The sequence below is a fragment of the Scyliorhinus torazame genome, chromosome 2, assembly GCF_047496885.1.
Source record: "Scyliorhinus torazame isolate Kashiwa2021f chromosome 2, sScyTor2.1, whole genome shotgun sequence".
Classification (NCBI taxonomy): Eukaryota; Metazoa; Chordata; class Chondrichthyes; order Carcharhiniformes; family Scyliorhinidae; genus Scyliorhinus; species Scyliorhinus torazame.
The window spans coordinates 235985155-236004032 of record NC_092708.1 but is presented as its reverse complement, the minus strand read 5'-3'; the positions used below and the strand labels follow the sequence as shown (position 1 = coordinate 236004032).

The window sequence follows — 18878 nt, the reverse complement described above, 5'->3', positions numbered from 1 at the left end:
GCCATTTGTCCGAATTATAGGTAGCTGTTTGGGATAAACACTGATGGGGTAAGACAAGTGTTGGGGACTGTGTCCTTTATTGCACATGCAAATATTATTTGGCATACTCCAAATAATTAGACACATTAAGCCAATATTAAAGCAATGGGAAGGCTGACTGTTCGCAGTGTGATGTAAACAAAAAGCAAATGCAGACAAACTTCAGAACATCCAAAATATTTAATTACAGAAAGGAGAAAGCTCTTAACTAGGTCCAATTTGCTGCTGCACTTTAAAATTCAAATTCAATTGTTGAAAAACCTCAGTGCACAGAACTGTCTTGAACAAATGCTGCTAACCTTTTTTTAAAAGCACACTTTTCCAATGTTTGCAAAACTTTATGCTGCTGCCCGGAAGACCAGTTGGTGCAGGATCAGAGAGTCTGCAGATTTTAAAATACCTAACAGAGCTGTAAAAGCTGGGAAAACCACCTGCTTCTTAAGTTGCCTTTTCTTGAGAACTATTGTTACAAAAATCAAACTACTTTTGTCAGTCGAACATCACCTGTTATTTTTAAAGCAGTTAGTTTTTGTAGTTGTTGAACACGATATGCAAAATCAAATAGCCGCTGTCCATCCACCTGGACCCGGAATTGCTGGTGTTCACATAGAATTTCCATCTGAAATCAAAAATATTTTAAAATGTCACACTATACAATCACACAACACAGAAGGAATCCATTCAGAATATCATGACCGTACTCTTTGATAGTTATCCAATTAATCTCATTCACCTGCTCTTTCTCCAGTCATACAAATATTTTCTTTCCAAGTAAATATTTTAAAATTTACTTCTAAATCTGCTTTTACTACCTTTTCAGGCAGTGCATTCAGTCATCATAAAATGTCCCCTCACCTTCGCTGTGGTTCTTCTGTCCCCATATCTGCATCCTCTGGTTACCAACCCAGCTGCCAGTTTTTCCTCAATTGCTCTATCAAAACCCCTTGTGATTTTGAACACTATTAAATCTTCACCATCTGCACCCCAAGGAAAGTAATCCCAGCTTCACCAGACTCATTTTATATTTCCTCAACCCTGTATCCTTGACGTAACTCTCCTTTACACCCTAAGGCTTCCTGAAACATGGTGCCCAAAATTAGATACAATACTCCAGCTAAGGTTTAATCAATGGTTAATAAAGGTTTAGTATGAATTCTTTGCTTTTGAACTCCATGCCTCTATTAATAAAGCCATAGGTTCTCTTTTTTTTAATAAACAGCTTTATGTTCATGGGATGTGGGCGTCGCTGGCTGTGGCAGCATTTTGTTGCCCATCCCGGAGGGCATTTAAGAGTCAACCACAATGCTGTGGTCTGGAGTCACATGTCGGCCAAACTGAGGTAAGGACAGCAGATTTCCTTCCCTAAAGGACATTAATGAACCAGATGGGTCAGGTAGTTTTGACAGCACTTCCGGTTGGGGGCACGGTCCAGAAAAATGCCGATTCGGGGGGAACCATAGATTTGAGCCAGGGAAGTGGGATGTAAATTTTCAGAGATGGGAGGAGAAAGAAATTAGGACGCTAAAAGATTTGTTTCATGGGAGTCGTTTTGCGGGATTGAAGGAGCAGGGAGCGAAGTGTGGGCTGGAGCAGGGGGAAATATTTAGATACATGCAGGTTTGAGACTTTGCCAGAAAGGAGTGGAGCCACGTAAAATGGCTGCTTCCCGATTAGAATGGTCAAAACCCCAATTTAAAATGGCGAACGAAAGAGGCTGATGGGAAAATCAGGCAACAGGACTCAAACGGACAGCTGCAGGTAAAACAGTGTATTCGCCTCTGGGGAAGTCAGTCCAGACCTGCAGCCATCAACATCACAACAACCCAGCCATCTGCATAGTAAGCAGCCATCCCCGGGAACAATTGCTACAAATTAGCAATTGAAAGCCGACCCAGACCTTTCGGCGCCAGCAGGGGCTGACACAAAGGAATGTAAACGACCACCCCCCGATCAAGGAATCGCCCCATTATTGGAGCATATCGAACCAAGTGATTGGGACCAAGTCCAATCACTTGGAACCAGGTACGAGGTCCGCCCCGAGAGGCGGGAAGCCCCTGGGGACTATAAGAATAGGGGCCAAGTTCAACTCGGCCCTTCTTCTCCTGCTCGCAACCTTCGAGACCCTTTGACAAAGAAAACCGGGAGCATTGCGGAAGGAGGTTGCTGGGAGGTAAGTCAACCTTTAAAAGCACTTGTCTTTGCAGGGGCAGGCCAGTCGATTTCGGCGGGAGAACAGCTGGTGAGTCAGTTTCAGCGGGAGCATTGCGGAAGGAGGTTGCTGGGAGGTAAGTCAACCTTTAAAAGCACTTGTCTTTGCAGGGGCAGGCCAGTCGATTTCGGCGGGAGAACAGCTGGTGAGTCAGTTTCAGCGGGAGCATTGCGGAAGGAGGTTGCTGGGAGGTAAGTCAACCTTTAAAAGCACTTGTCTTTGCAGGGGCAGGCCAGTCGATTTCGGCGGGAGAACAGCTGGTGAGTCAGTTTCAGCGGGAGCATTGCGGAAGGAGGTTGCTGGGAGGTAAGTCAACCTTTAAAAGCACTTGTCTTTGCAGGGGCAGGCCAGTCGATTTCGGTGGGAGTGGAGCTGGCTGGTTAGTCAATTTCAGCAGGAGCTGAGAATTTTTCTTTTTTTTAAAATTAGTTTTTTAGGCGGGAACAGGAAGTCGACCCGCGGACGTCTGGGAAGACCCTCACCAATAAATTCTGGTGGAGAGGAAACCCGAGACACTGCACGTGTAGTGTCTCCCACCCACCCTCCTCCTCTAACCTAATAATAAAACCCATTGGTCTGAGGTAAGTACCATATTTTATTATATTATTATTATTTTTTATAAAAATTTAATTTTATTAAAAGCCAGATCTTGGTAGAAAGTTAGAGGAATGGCAGGGAAGGGAGTGCAATGTTCCTCCTGCAGGATGTTTGAGGTGAGGGATGCAGTTAGTGTCCCTGCTGATTTTACCTGCAGGAAGTGCTGCCATCTCCAGCTCCTCCAAGACCTAGTTAGGGAACTGGAGCTGGAGTTGGAAGAACTTCGGATCATTCGGGAGGCAGAAGGGATCATAGATAGCAGCTTCAGGGAATTAGTTACACCAAAGATTGGAGATAGGTGGGTAACTGTAAGAGGGACTGGGAAAAAGCAGTCAGTGCAGGGATCCCCTGCGGTCGTTCCCCTGAGAAACAAGTATACCGCTTTGGATACTTGTGGGGGGGGGGACTTACCAGGGGTAAGCCATGGGGTACGGGCCTCTGGCACGGAGTCTGTCCCTGTTCCTCAGAAGGGAAGGGGGGAGAGGAGCAGAGCATTAGTAATTGGGGACTCTATAGTCAGGGGCACAGATAGGAGATTTTGTGGGAGCGTGAGAGACTCACGTTTGGTATGTTGCCTCCCAGGTGCAAGGGTACGTGATGTCTCGGATCGTGTTTTCCGGGTCCTTAGGGGGGAGGGGGAGTAGCCCCAAGTCGTGGTCCACATTGGCACTAACGACATAGGTAGGAAAGGGGACAAGGATGTCAGGCAGGCTTTCAGGGAGCTAGGATGGAAGCTCAGAACTAGAACAAACAGAGTTGTTATCTCTGGGTTGTTGCCCGTGCCACGTGATAGTGAGATGAGGAATAGGGAGAGAGAGCATTTAAACACGTGGCTACAGGGATGGTGCAGGCGGGAGGGATTCAGATTTTTGGATAACTGGGGCTCTTTCTGGGGAAGGTCGGACCTCTACAGACAGGATGGTCTACATCTGAACCTGAGGGGCACAAATATCCTGGGGGGGAGATTTGTTAGTGCTCTTTGGGGGGGTTTAAACTAATGCAGCAGGGGCATGGGAACCTGGATTGTAGTTTTAGGGTAAGGGAGAATGAGAGTATAGAGGTCAGGAGCACAGATTTGAAGTCGCAGGAGGGGGCCAGTGTTCAGGTAGGTGGTTTGAAGTGTGTCTACTTCAATGCCAGGAGTATACGAAACAAGGTAGGGGAACTGGCAGCATGGGTTGGTACCTGGGACTTCGATGTTGTGGCCATTTCGGAGACATGGATAGAGCAGGGACAGGAATGGATGTTGCAGGTTCCGGGGTTTAGGTGTTTTAGTAAGCTCAGAGAAGGAGGCAAAAGAGGGGGAGGTGTGGCGCTGCTAGTCAAGAGCAGTATTACGGTGGCGGAGAGGATGCTAGATGGGGACTCTTCTTCCGAGGTAGTATGGGCTGAAGTTAGAAACAGGAAAGGAGAGGTCACCCTGCTGGGAGTTTTTTATAGGCCTCCTAATAGTTCTAGGGATGTAGAGGAAAGGATGGCGAAGATGATTCTGGATATGAGCGAAAGTAACAGGGTAGTTATTATGGGAGACTTTAACTTTCCAAATATTGACTGGAAAAGATATAGTTCGAGTACAATAGATGGGTCGTTTTTTGTACAGTGTGTGCAGGAGGGTTTCCTGAAACAATATGTTGACAGGCCAACAAGAGGCGAGGCCACGTTGGATTTGGTTTTGGGTAATGAACCAGGCCAGGTGTTGGATTTGGAGGTAGAAGAGCACTTTGGGGACAGTGACCACAATTCGGTGACGTTTACGTTAATGATGGAAAGGGATAAGTATACACCGCAGGGCAAGAGTTATAGCTGGGGGAAGGGCAATTATGATGCCATTAGACGTGACTTGGGGGGGATAAGGTGGAGAAGTAGGCTGCAAGTGTTGGGCACACTGGATAAGTGGGGCTTGTTCAAGGATCAGCTACTGCGTGTTCTTGATAAGTATGTACCGGTCAGACAGGGAGGAAGGCGTCGAGCGAGGGAACCGTGGTTTACCAAGGAAGTGGAATCTCTTGTTAAGAGGAAGAAGGAGGCCTATGTGAAGATGAAGTGTGAAGTTTCGGTTGGGGCGATGGATAGTTACAAGGTAGCGAGGAAGGATCTAAAGAGAGAGCTAAGACGAGCAAGGAGGGGACATGAGAAGTATTTGGCAGGAAGGATCAAGGAAAACCCAAAAGCTTTCTATAGGTATGTCAGGAATAAGCGAATGACTAGGGAAAGAGTAGGACCAGTCAAGGACAGGGATGGGAAATTGTGTGTGGAGTCTGAAGAGATAGGCGAGATACTAAATGAATATTTTTCGTCAGTATTCACTCAGGAAAAAGATAATGTTGTGGAGGAGAATGCTGAGCCCCAGGCTAATAGAATAGATGGCATTGAGGTACGTAGGGAAGAGGTGTTGGCAATTCTGGACAGGCTGAAAATAGATACGTCCCCGGGACCTGATGGGATTTATCCTAGGATTCTCTGGGAGGCCAGGGAAGAGATTGCTGGACCTTTGGCTTTGATTTTTATGTCATCATTGGCTACAGGAATAGTGCCAGAGGACTGGAGGACAGCAAATGTGGTCCCTTTGTTCAAAAAGGGGAGCAGAGACAACCCCGGCAACTATAGAACGGTGAGCCTCACGTCTGTAGTGGGTAAAGTCTTGGAGGGGATTATAAGAGACAAGATTTATAATCATCTAGATAGGAATAATATGATCAGGGATAGTCAGCATGGCTTTGTGAAGGGTAGGTCATGCCTCACAAACCTTATTGAGTTCTTTGAGAAGGTGACTGAACAGGTAGACGAGGGTAGAGCAGTTGATGTGGTGTATATGGATTTCAGCAAAGCGTTTGATAAGGTTCCCCACGGTAGGCTATTGCAAAAAATACGGAGGCTGGGGATTGAGGGTGATTTAGAGATGTGGATCAGAAATTGGCTAGCTGAAAGAAGACAGAGGGTGGTGGTTGATGGGAAATGTTCAGAATGGAGTACAGTCACAAGTGAAGTACCACAAGGATCTGTTCTGGGGCCGTTGCTGTTTGTCATTTTTATCAATGACCTAGAGGAAGGCGCAGAAGGGTGGGTGAGTAAATTTGCAGACGATATTAAAGTCGGTGGTGTTGTCGATAGTGTGGAAGGATGTAGCAGGTTACAGAGGGATATAGATAAGCTGCAGAGCTGGGCTGAGAGGTGGCAAATGGAGTTTAATGTAGAGAAGTGTGAGGTGATTCACTTTGGAAGGAATAACAGGAATGCGGAATATTTGGCTAATGGTAAAGTTCTTGAAAGTGTGGATGAGCAGAGGGATCTAGGTGTCCATGTACATAGATCCCTGAAAGTTGCCACCCAGGTTGATAGGGTTGTGAAGAAGGCCTATGGAGTGTTGGCCTTTATTGGTAGAGGGATTGAGTTCCGGAGTCGGGAGGTCATGTTGCAGCTGTACAGAACTCTGGTACGGCCGCATTTGGAGTATTGCGTACAGTTCTGGTCACCGCATTATAGGAAGGACGTGGAGGCTTTGGAGCGGGTGCAGAGGAGATTTACCAGGATGTTGCCTGGTATGGAGGGAAAATCTTATGAGGAAAGGCTGATGGACTTGAGGTTGTTTTCGTTGGAGAGAAGAAGGTTAAGAGGAGACTTAATAGAGGCATACAAAATGATCAGGGGGTTGGATAGGGTGGACAGTGAGAGCCTTCTCCCGCGGATGGATATGGCTGGCACGAGGGGACATAACTTTAAACTGAGGGGTAATAGATATAGGACAGAGGTCAGAGGTAGGTTCTTTACGCAAAGAGTCGTGAGGCCGTGGAATGCCCTACCTGCTACAGTAGTGAACTCGCCAACATTGAGGGCATTTAAAAGTTTATTGGATAAACATATGGATGATAATGGCATAGTGTAGGTTAGATGGCTTTTGTTTCGGTGGAACATCGTGGGCCGAAGGGCCTGTACTGCGCTGTATTGTTCTATGTTCTATGTTACTCCAGCGATCGCTACCAAATAGGCGCTCCTGACTATCGACTTGTACCAGCCTTTGAATACCGCAGGCTCAGAACCAATTCGAAAGACCATTCGTTTCCCTGACCTCGTGGGCCATTTCCAAAGTTAAGTATTGGCCTTTAGTGGTAGGTAGTAGTCTAGAAGTAGGATTATTGTATAAGTATTAATTGCTGTATATAATAAATGAGCGTTGATTTAACTCTTACTAAGCGGTGTGTTGCATTATTAATCATTACTTGGACTTGAACCACGTGGCGGTATCAGAAAGATACCTGGTGACTCATGAGCAAAGGTGACAGAATAAGAATAAAGTAAACTAAGGCTAAAACGAGCAACGTTTTGGCGACATCCTGACGGGACCTGATCTAGAAGTGGAAAACCACTCCGGGAGAACCCAAGAAATTTTGAATTAGAATCCAATTGGAAACAAAAAACCACAAGTGTTCAAGCAGTTCTGATTAATAGTCATAATTCGGAAGTGTGTGTATGCATGCGTAACTAACAGGACTATAAGGTAAAACTGATAGATTTTTGTTGCGTCAAAACTGTCGGAAGTCTGTATTTTCGGAAATTAGCGCAAGCCGTACCCGCATCTACAACACCACCTTAGCCCCCTGTTCCAAATCTAAATGAAGCAAGCAGATAGGAAAGATGGCCATGCAAGCAATGCAGCGCCTCATGAACCCTGAGGAATTTGCGGTCGCAGCGACCAGCAGCAGTAGAGTGGGACAGTGTCCCATTTGGGAAGAGGAAATCCGGAAATATCTCAAGGGCAAGGGATGGCCCATGTGGAATGATTTCTGCGATAATGAAGAATCAGGTCCCGGAGGTAAAAGGCATACTTGGTGGGAGAGCCTGAGCGAAATACATAAAAAGAGCTTAGCGAAAGCTCGCAAGCCGATGGCAATTGTGTCGTGTCTGGCACAATTGCAAGGCACAGAGGAGGTCGTCAAGACGCTCCGCAAAGATGTAGAGCGCATACATCGTATGAGTAAAGTAGATGTATGCGAGGTTGAGAAAGAGAATCTGGAATTAAGGAGGAAATTAGCAGCCAAGGATGAAGAGGTGGCTGACGCCAAACGGGGTCACCAGTCTTGTCTGGCGCATTTGAGTAGTTTCCAATCCCAGTATGAAAAGGCCTATCAGGACACGCAGCGTGCAGTCCTGGTAAGGAAAGAACAGAGAAGCAGGTGGAGACGCTACAGAAACAATGTAGTGATCTCAAGGCAGCCTTGAGAGCGCTCCACACTGCCACCACAGAACAAAGACAGAGCACCATAGACCATGCAAAGTGCCGGAAGCAAATTGCAGAGCTGCAATCACTGCTTTCTGTCCAGAAAGGATTTCAGGAAACCTTTGGGGAAAAGTTAGACCAAGAAGATGGCCCTGATTGGGAAGAATTACAGGAAACAGAGCAGAGATATGTTCAGGGAACATGTGCGCAGGGAAAGCCCCAAAGGGGAAAAACACCCCCACCCCCCACACAGCAGGTAGTTCAGGCTCCAATGAACCCTGTAACAACCCAACGCACAGCCACATCGGACGAGGCGGAATTCCTATATTCCACCCCCCTAACAGTGACCCAATTACGGGACGCGTGTGCAAAAATCACACCGTTCCTCCACGCCGCAGACCCCCACCATTTCTTTGCCACCGCCAAACATCAGGTGACCATGTACGGCCTGGATGAGAGAGAGCATGTAAAGCTCATGGTTCTAAGTTTGGATCCATCGGTAGCAGCAGCCCTTCCCGACCCACAGAACGTAGGAGGCACCCTTGCAGAAATGCATACCACGATCTTGGATGCGATCGGGTATAACCGGGGTGACCCCGTAGATGGCCTCAATAAGTGTAGGCAGAAGAAGTCTGAGCACCCCACAGCGTTTGCAGGACGCCTGTGGATTCACTTCGAAGCCGTTTTTGGAGACGTAGACCGTGCCCATTTGTCCCCAGACAATATGGCAAAATGGACCCGCACCCTTATCTCCCATGCCACAGATGCAGGACAGAATGCCTGTAATAGTTATGATCCCTCAGAAGAGGCCCATAACGAGAAGTGGGTGGTTAAAAGATTGTCCTGCGTTTGGGAGCAGTCTGTTCACAATAAACCCGCCGCTAAAACCACCGAGGAAAAGCAAGCCGCCGCAGACATGCAGGCAGTAAAACCAACCCATCACAACCCCGCCTGGGTAAATGAGGGGAAGAACAGCCCCCCACCCAAATCACAAGAATGTTACAACTGGGGACAGTTGGGACATTTTGCAAAAGAGTGCAATGGCCCCAAAAAGCCACCGAGAGCCCAACAAACAGGCACTCTGAGTAAGAAAAAGGCAGAGCCCATCCATAGCGTTAGCGCCCGATAGGATCAGACAGACTTGACCGAAACAGACTGACGGTGTACGGGCTCCCCCAGTTGGGTCTGTGACACCCTTTGGGATAGGTCAGGACGACCCGTAGTCGCAGCGAAAATTCGGGGACAGCCTATCGAGTTTCTTTGGGACACAGGAGGGTCCCGCACCACCATAAATTCCTCCACCCTTTTTTCCACTACAGCCACTATCACCCTCAGCGGCTTTACAGGCCACTCGCAGCAGGGACACATCACAGCCCCTGTATCCATTCAAATCGGAACCATAACCACAAAACACCCCGTAGTTTTAGTAGACCTGCCCCACACAGCAGAACACATCCTGGGGATTGATTTTATGAATTCCCACCACCAATCCTTCGATCCAGTCAACCAGTGTGTCTGGAAGATGGTGAAATCCGCTAGAGCCCCCGCAACGCTGAACATAGGGGACTATATGAACAAAATTAGCGCAGTAGGCGAGTTTTGGTTCAACCCCACCACGCTTAGCACGGACAAGCAGGTTAGGGCAGTCCTGCAAAAGAACAGGGCAGCATTCGCGACCCACAAGCACGACTGTGGACGGATGACTGGCTCCGTACAAGTAACAGGACCTGACCCTAGACCCCAGAAACAGTACGGATTCCCCCTAGAAGCAGAGGGAGAAATCCTAAAAGTTACAGAAAGCTTATTAGAGCAGGGCGTACTAAGATCAGTAGCCTCTACTAATAATGCCCTGATTTGGCCAGTAAGAAAGCCCGACGGATCATGGCGCCTGATCATTGATTATCGGGAACTCAATAAAGTCACCCCCGCAGCAGCCCCCACCGTAGCAACAGGTCCCGAGACCATGCTCAAGCAGGGACTCAATTCCCGTTATTTCACGGTTTTGGACATCAGTAATGGATTCTGGTCCATTCCATTGGCAAAGGTGTGCCAGTACAAATTTGCCTTTACTTTTAAAGCGCAGCAGTACACGTGGACATGCCTGCCACAAGGCTTCCACAACTCCCCCTCTATTTTCCACCGACAGCTGGCAAATGGACTAGCGAAATTTTCTCGCCCCGAATGTCTGGTACAGTATGTAGATGATCTATTACTGCAGACAGACACCAAGGAAGAGCACATTGAGCTTCTGTCCGAACTCCTGGAATTGTTACATTCCATTGGTTGTAAGGTCAACCCCAAAATGGCCCAGATTTTGGAAGAAAAAGTGGTACATTTGGGAACAATTATCACGCATGGTAAACGCGAGATCGAGCATAAAAGAATTGACTCGATCGCTAAATTGCCCCTTCCCCAGAACGTTTCAGCCGTCCGGTCGTTTTTAGGACTGGTTGGCTACTGCCGAAATCACATCGACGGTTTCGCCAGCAAGGCAGTGCCCCTCTCAGACATCCTAAAGAAAGGAGCCCCCTGGGAATGGCTTCCGCAGCATACGGATGCTGTGGACTCGTTAAAACAGGCACCCATAGCCGCCCCCGTACAACAAGTTCCAGACCCGCTTTCCCCTTACGCAATAGAGGTAGCGACCACAGACCGCACCCTTTCAGCCGTGCTCCTGCAGAAACGGCACGACTAGTTAAGACCCGTAGCTAACGCCTCCCGACTTTTAGATGCTGTGGAGCAGGGATTTTCAGCCTGTGAGAGGCACCTGCTCGCAGTTTCTTGGGCAGTCCAGTACTTTTCCTACATTACCGGACTGAACACACCCCCACCCAACTTTTACTGGACGGACGACTCAAGGACGGTACCGTCAGCCAAATTCGCGCAGCGAGATGGACCTTTCTCTTGCAGGGACGGGACATCACAGTAAAACGGACAAAGACACACACATACATAGCGGACAATTTGCAGTACCCCGGAACCCCCCACGAATGTGAGATCATCTCTCCACATCATAACACAGGCCCCTTTATAGCAAAAACACCCCCCAGAAAGTTAGGAAGTTCTACTCAGAGCCCCCGCACACGGACACGTGTGAACCCATTAAGATTTATGTGGACGGATCTTCCACAGTCTTAGATGGGCAATGCATAACAGGTTGCGGGATCTATGTTGAGGACGCGCAGGGACGCGCCCTCGAGGAAATAGCTTTAAAACTACCCGGACACTTAGGCGCGCAGGCAGCAGAGCTTGCGGCCATCGCGTACATAGTAGACCACCCAGATTCCTTCCCCAGCCCAGCAGACATATACTCAGACAGCCTCTAAGTCTGTAACAGCCTTACAGAATTTCTGCCCCTGTGGGAAACAAGAGGATTTGTTTCCGCGGACGGGAAACCCCTCCCCTCAGCCCCATTACTCCGCCATATTTTAGATAAAGCCCAGAACAGGACTTTTGGCATCATAAATGTCCGCAGCCACCATCGTTCCTCCCCCCCTGGAAATGTGAAAGCCGACGCACTGGCTAAGGCAGGTTCCAGGCATGGGTATTTTTGGAAACCCCCCGAAAGCGCGCCAGTGAGTGCGCCAGTGAGTGCAGTTCAGGTCACACAGACTAGCATCGAGGATCTAGTAGAGGCCCAGAAGCAGGATAGCACTCTCACTGAGATTGTGAAAGGGAAGTTTCCAGCCTCCTACGAGAGGTTCAGAAATACACTAACCACACATGATGGTGTGGTGTTAAAGGACACCCTTTATGTAGTTCCTGAGCAGGATAGGAACCAATTGGTTTGTTTATTCCTTGATGGTCATGGACACCAGGGAATCGATCCCACCACAGCCCACCTCAAACAGCTTTGTTGGTGGCCAAATCTCAAGGAAGATGTAAGCCATTACATTGAGAATTGCCTTATCTGTGCGCAGAACAACCCCGATAGATCTACCATAAAGGCCCAACTCAGCCACACCCGACCCGTTAACGGCCCCTGGACTAACCTCCAGATTGATTTTATAGGTCCATTGCCCCCTTGCAGGAATGGCTGTAAATATGTCCTGGTGGTCATAGACACTTTTACAAAGTGGGTGGAAGCATTTCCAGCCCACACCAACACCGCAAAAACCACAGCCAAGATCCTAACCCACCATATCTTTACAAGATGGGGACTCACCCGCAGTATTGAATCGGACCAAGGTTCTCACTTTACGGGACGTGTCATGCAGAACGTCCTCACGATATTTGGCATCACCCAAAAATTCCACATTGCGTACCACCCACAGTCGAGTGGTATAGTGGAGCGCATGAATCGGACCCTAAAAACCACCCTCAGAAAAATGGTCCAGCAGAACAACACCACTTGGGACTCAGTCCTCCCTTTTGCACTGATGTTGTTGCGTAACACTGTTTCCACCTCCACAGGTTACACCCCTCACACTCTTATGACCGGACGCCCCATGAAAGGGACAGAATACTTGTTAGGTTTAGACCTGACCAGCCCCGAAGTAACGGCCCTCACCCACGAGAAAGCCGTGGAGCAATTAGTTGCTAATGTCAAAACGGCTCAGTTAGCAACCGCAGTTAGATTGGGCACCAAAAACAGAGCAAGGCCTGTTTCGATAAGGCAGTGCATGCAACGGAGTATGATATAGGACAGCAAGTGATGTTGTCTGTATATAACCCCAGCACATTCCTGTCTCCAAAATACTCGGGTCCGTATTCCATTGCGGATAAAGTAAGCCCATCCGTTTACAAAATAAAGTACCCGAATGGTAAGACTGTGTGGTTTCATATAAACCAGTTGAAGGTTTATGGAACACAGTCGAACCGCACACACCACGTCATGCTTGACACAGCAGACCACACCCCGCCCACAGCCAACGCAACCCGACCAACCCCCACCACGTCCAGCCCAGCCACAGACTCGACCTCGACTCCACCCCCAAAATATACATTCCCCCACGGAACGCCCACAGACTGCAGCAGCAGAGACAGCGACTGACTGTGACTCGGACGATAGCCACAGCACGCCTCCCTACTATCCCCATGCAACCGGACCCAACCCAGCGACTCCGACTACGATCCCAGTGATCCCTTCCTGATCACTTTTCTAAATGAATCCCACCACCGACCACCGAACCACACGGACGACCCCAACTTTGTCCCCACACAACTCGACACAACTCATTGGCACCGCGACAACTCCTACAGACTCGTCCCCAACGACGAGAGCGACCCCAACTCACACCAAGCAGCCCTTTCAGCCCTAATTCACTCCAGGGTTTGGCACCCAGGAGAAGGTGACGACCTTGAGTCCGACTCCCAAGCCGCCAACCCCTTTGCGACTCTGTTCACAACCGAGAACTGAGGTGTCCATATGATGTTTAAAGGAAACGCTTGGGAAAAGTGTTGTCCTTCCTGGTGGAACCTGCAGGATGTTTTATGTTATGTTGTTCGTCCGACAGGAGAATTTATTTTCCAGCCGCTTGTTCAGCGGTACCAACTGATCTGCAGATACCTGGTCAACAGACCACACGCTTGTTCAACGGAACTAGCTTGTCTTTAGACACTTCAGCTGATACTTGTTCGGGTATCAGACGCCCGATCGTAACTGCTCTTCTGATTCAAGGGATAGAATCACTATGGCAGCCCCACCACGATGACTACATTTTTGCCCGATCTTGTCGGTTGCTCAGGCAGTGGAGAAACGGCGTGAGATCCGCCCTGCCAGGGGACCCCCCGTTGGTCAAACACGCTCGGGTAGGGGAGATACGGCATTGGTAGCCGTCCTACCCGGGGACTCCATCCAAATCTTACCCGTCGCGGCCCATACGCACCTCATTTGACATTCTTTCATTTCAAAAAGTTTTATTTGTTTAGGCGACCTTTAGGTTGCTGCCATCTGCTATTTACATCCTGGAACATTTGGATGGTAAATCAGCACTGGTCCGTCATTGGGAAGTGTGCCGTGTCCTAAAATTTGTTTTTGAAAAAAAAATAAGGGAGTCACACATAGTGACCAATTATAAGGGAATAATTGGCCCCAAAGGACAGACACACTAGCATACCGGATATTAAACAGAGGTAGTTACAGATACTATGCTTGTTTTTACAGAACTCCAGAAGCTCCAGGACCGGAGAAAACAAAGAATAAAAGAAAGAAAAGGAAAGAGGACAGCCATGAGGACTCCCTTCATCGTGCGCAACATGATTTTTGTGGACATTTGGTTGCGCGGGAACGCGAACCCCATTACTTCAAACCTCCCAGCCGTTAATGTTTCACTGTCCCGCAGTACCCAGAGCCCAGTCACCAGCGACACTGCATCTTCCTGGTGTGCCAGGTTCATAACCTGGTACTCCCTGTCCTACGTGATCGAAGCACTGTTAGCGTTGGAGATACTCTGCTGTGTAGTGCAGACTATGCGCCTCCGTAAATGGAGAAGGAGAGCGTACCGCGCTCGAACCCCGGTATATCGGATCAGATCCCCTATATTCGGTTACGACCAGACCCCCGACCCCCGCGATCCATAACAAAATAATAAAGAGCATTCACTTGCGTTATTACTGTGAATAAAGAAATGTACAAATTTTTCATGAAAAACACTATATGATCGTGAGCTTGACTGCCAAGCCAGGAAAGACTATGGAATAATGTGATTTTGTTGTATGTTTAGGAAGATAGGATAATGCAATGTTTAGCGAGTATAGTGTAATAAGGATAAAATTAGAGGTTCCAAGTTTGTTATTTTGTAATGCATGTCCCTGTCTGACATAGCGCCATTAGAATTGTTAGGTAAAGTTTTTTGTGCATAGCTAGGGTCAGAGCAGAGGCCATGTAGGAGGTGTGTCCCCCGGTCAGGGAATGGAAAGGAACAAAGTGATGTGATCCTTCACGCTTCGCGTTAGGATCACAAGGAGGGCGTGTAGCCACGTAAAATGGCTGCTTCCCGATTAGAATGGTCAAAACCCCAATTTAAAATGGCGAACGAAAGAGGCTGATTGGAAAATCAGCCAACAGGACTCAAATGGACAGCTGCGGGTAAATCAGTGTATTCGCCTCTGGGGAAGTCAGCCCAGACCGATACCTGCAGCCATCAACATCACAACAACCCAGCTGTCTGCATAGTAAGCAGCCATCCCCGGAACAATTGCTACAAATTAGCAATTGAAAGCCGACCCAGACCTTTCGGCGCCAGCAGGGGCTGACACAAAGGAATGTAAACGACCACCCCCCGATCAAGGAATCGCCCCATTATTGGAGCATATCGAACCAAGTGATTGGGACCAAGTCCAATCACTTGGAACCAGGTACGAGGTCCGCCCCGAGAGGCGGGAAGCCCCTGGGGACTATAAGAATAGGGGCCAAGTTCAACTCGGCCCTTCTTCTCCTGCTCGCAACCTTCGAGACCCTTCGACAAAGAAAACCGTAAGTGTTACTCCAGCGATCGCTACCAGATAGGCGCTCCTGACTATCGACTTGTACCAGCCTTTGAATACCGCAGGCTCAGAATCAATTCGAAAGACCATTCGTTTCCCTGACCTGGTGGGCCATTTCCAAAGTTAAGTATTGGCCTTTAGTGGTAGGTAGTAGTCTAGAAGTAGGATTATTGTATAAGTATTAATTGCTGTATATAATAAATGAGCGTTGATTTAACTCTTACTAAGCGGTGTGTTGCATTATTAATCATTACTTGGACTTGAACCACGTGGCAGTATCAGAAAGATACCTGGCGACTCAGGAGCAAAGGTAACAAAATAAGAATAAAGTAAACTAAGGCTAAAACGAGCAACAGGAGATACAGAGCTTCCCAGTAGAGCCGGCTGCCACATTGCTGAAGGAGCTGCTGACGACAGGGGGACTGGAGAAGGGGGTAGTATTGGTGGTTTACGGGGCTATTTTGGAGGAGGAGAAGGCGCCGCTAGAAGGGATCAAGGCAAAGTGGGAGGAAGAGTTGGGAGAGGGTATGGAGGAGGGGTTCTGGTGTGAGGTGCTCCAGAGGGCGAGCGCCTCCACCTTGTGTGCGAGATTGGGGCTGATACAGCTGAAAGTGGTGTATAGAGCGCACCTTACAAGGGCGAGGATGAGCCAGCTCTTTGAGGGGGTAGAAGACGTATGTGAATGTTGCGGGGGGGGGGGGGGGGGGGGGGGGGTCCCCGCAAACCATGTTCATATGTTTTGGTCCTGTCCAAAACTGGAGGATTACTGGAAGGAGATGTTTAGAGTAATCTCTAAAGTGGTGCACGTGAAACTGGACCCGGGCCCTCGGGAGGCCATATTCGGGGTGTCGGACCAGCGGGGTTGGAAACGGGCGCGGAGGCAGATGTTCTAGCCTTCGCTCGTTGATCGCCCGAATGCGGATCCTGTAAGGGTGGATATCAACCTCACCAACCTGTGCCCTGGCGTGGTGGGGGAACCTGCTGGAATTCTTGACGCTTGAAAAAGTCAAATTTGAACTGAGGGGAAGGATGGAGCGGTTTTACAATTCATGGGCGTCATTCATTATGCACTTTCAAGAATTGGATCACATCGAACATTAGAGGGGTTGGGGGCTGGGAGGGTTGGGGGAGAGAAGGACTGTATGTGTTAATGGTGACTATGGGTGATTCCTGATTCCTTTTTGTCATTTGTTTATGTTAACATGTGGGCGAATGTTTGGGGGTTTGGTGGGAGGATGGGATCGTTTTATTGATATGGGGATTGACATTACATTCGTTACTGATAAAAAAAAAAACCAGATGGGTCTTTACCACAATCGACAATGGTTTCATGATCATCATTGGACTTTAATTCCAGATTTTTATTGAATTCAAATTCCACCATCTGCCCTGACGGGATTCAAACCCATGTCCCCAGAGCATTACCCTGGGTCTCTGGATTACTAGTTGTGACAATACCACTACACCATTGCCTGCCAACTTCAACGGTTTGTAGAATTCCTACAGTGCAGGAGGCCATTTGGCCCATCAAGTCTGCACTGACCCTGTCAGCACGGTGGTGCAGTGGTTAGCACTGCAGTCCCACGGCGCCCGAGTTCCAAGGTTCGATCCCAGCTCTGGGTCACTGTCCGTCCCCACAACACAAAAGATGTGCAGGGTTGGTGGATTGGCCAAATTGGAAAAAATAAATTGGGTACTCTAAATTTATAGAAAAAAAGATCTGCACAGACCCTCTGAAAGAGCACCCTACCTGGGCCCATTCCTCTGCTCTATCCTGTAACCCCATAAACGCACATAAACTGCAGATCTTTCAACACTAAGGGGCAATTTATCATGGCCAATCCACCTAACCTGCACATCTTTGGAATGTGGGAGCACCCGGAGAAAACCTATGCAGACACGTGTATGTGAATCCTGCAGATCACTTTGTTCCTGCACCATCTTTAAAACAGTACCATTTTGTTTGTGTCGCTTTCCCTTCCAATATGTAACTAAACAATCTTTGGTTCTGGGCATGAGTGCCATTGAGCAAATGTCTTGGTTCAGTGAATAAAATCAAAGCATTGAAATGGTCTGCTATCAATAATGTGCATTGTATAAAATCGTTGCTATCTGGCATCAAGTCACAAAGTAAAACATTCACTTGTGTTTATCAAAGTGTTGGAGACCAAAGCTCGAGTTGTAGCTCTCAGGGCACTGCCAGCGATTTACAATTGTGCACTGAACAATCATTCAAACGTATGCTTTTCCCCTTCACCACTTTCTGAAAATGGTTTCCTGGTGAGATGCTGGTGGAAGGGCAATGAGGTGGACTGGGGCATTCATTCTGAAAAAAAATGAAATGAAATGAAAATCGCTTATTGTCACAAGTAGGCTTCAAATGAAGTTACTGTGAAAAGCCCCTAGTCGCCAAATTCCAGCACCTGGCTAATGACAGGCTCTGTGACTGGTTTGTCCTTGCCAAGGTTACTTACCACATATTACCAGAACATGAACTGAATCCAATACGGTGAAGTGGCAGGATTACTTTATACTAACCACATACCGAATAGTATGTAGTTAGCATGGACTAATCTGATTAGCATAAAGGCCAAGCAGCCATATCTCATGGTACACGTCTCTGCCGTATCATCCAAAATATTTCTATTCAACCATATTCCACGGAATCCCCTACAGTGCAGAAGGAGGCCATTCAGCCCATTGAATCTGCACTGACCCTCTGTGGTGGTATGTATTAGGGGTCATGTGGGACTGTGAAGCCGTGATGCTATTGGCTGACAGATCCCGGGTCCTGGTTGGCTGCCAACTCCTGGCTCCGCCCTGAAGGCGGAGTATAAGAACCCGAGCTTCTCCCCGCAGCTTCATTCTGTTGCTGAGCTGCTGGGGACAAGTCTCGCTTAATAAAGCCTGAATCGACTTAATCACTTCTCGTCTCTCGTAAGTCATTGTGCGCTACAATCTATTAAGCGAGCTTAAAAGACTATGGAGCTCCAGATCGCCCCGGAATGCCTGCGGATCAGCCCCCACGCTGCGAACTCGGCAGCAGTATTTAAACACTGGCAAGCATGTTTTGAAGGCTACCTCCGAACGGCCCCCGGCCGGATCACAGAAGACCAGAAAATGCAGGTCCTGCATTCGAGGGTAAGCCCGGAAATTTACCCTCTCATAGAAGACGCAGAGGATTTCCCGACGGCGCTCACATTGCTGAAGGGCATCTACGTTCGGCCCGTTAACCAGGTCTACGCGCGCCACCAACTCGCGACGAGACGGCAAAGTCCCGGAGAATCGCTAGAAGAATTCTACGCCGCGCTGCTAATTTTGGGACGGGGCTGCAGCTGCCCGCCGGTGAACGCGATCGAACACACGGACATGCTAAAGACTTTTAGAAAG

General features: G+C 48.4%; 1 protein-coding gene across 1 annotated transcript in view; it reads right to left on the bottom strand.

The window, feature by feature from the left end:
* Positions 1-200: 200 nt before the first annotated feature.
* LOC140396501 (galectin-related protein A) overlaps positions 201-18878 on the bottom strand; it is a 64242-nt gene continuing 45564 nt past the window's right edge. The window contains exon 4 of the mRNA XM_072485185.1: positions 201-658. Coding sequence (XP_072341286.1) covers positions 515-658 — 144 coding nt within the window. The 3' untranslated portion in view covers positions 201-514. The remainder of the gene's footprint in view (positions 659-18878) is intronic.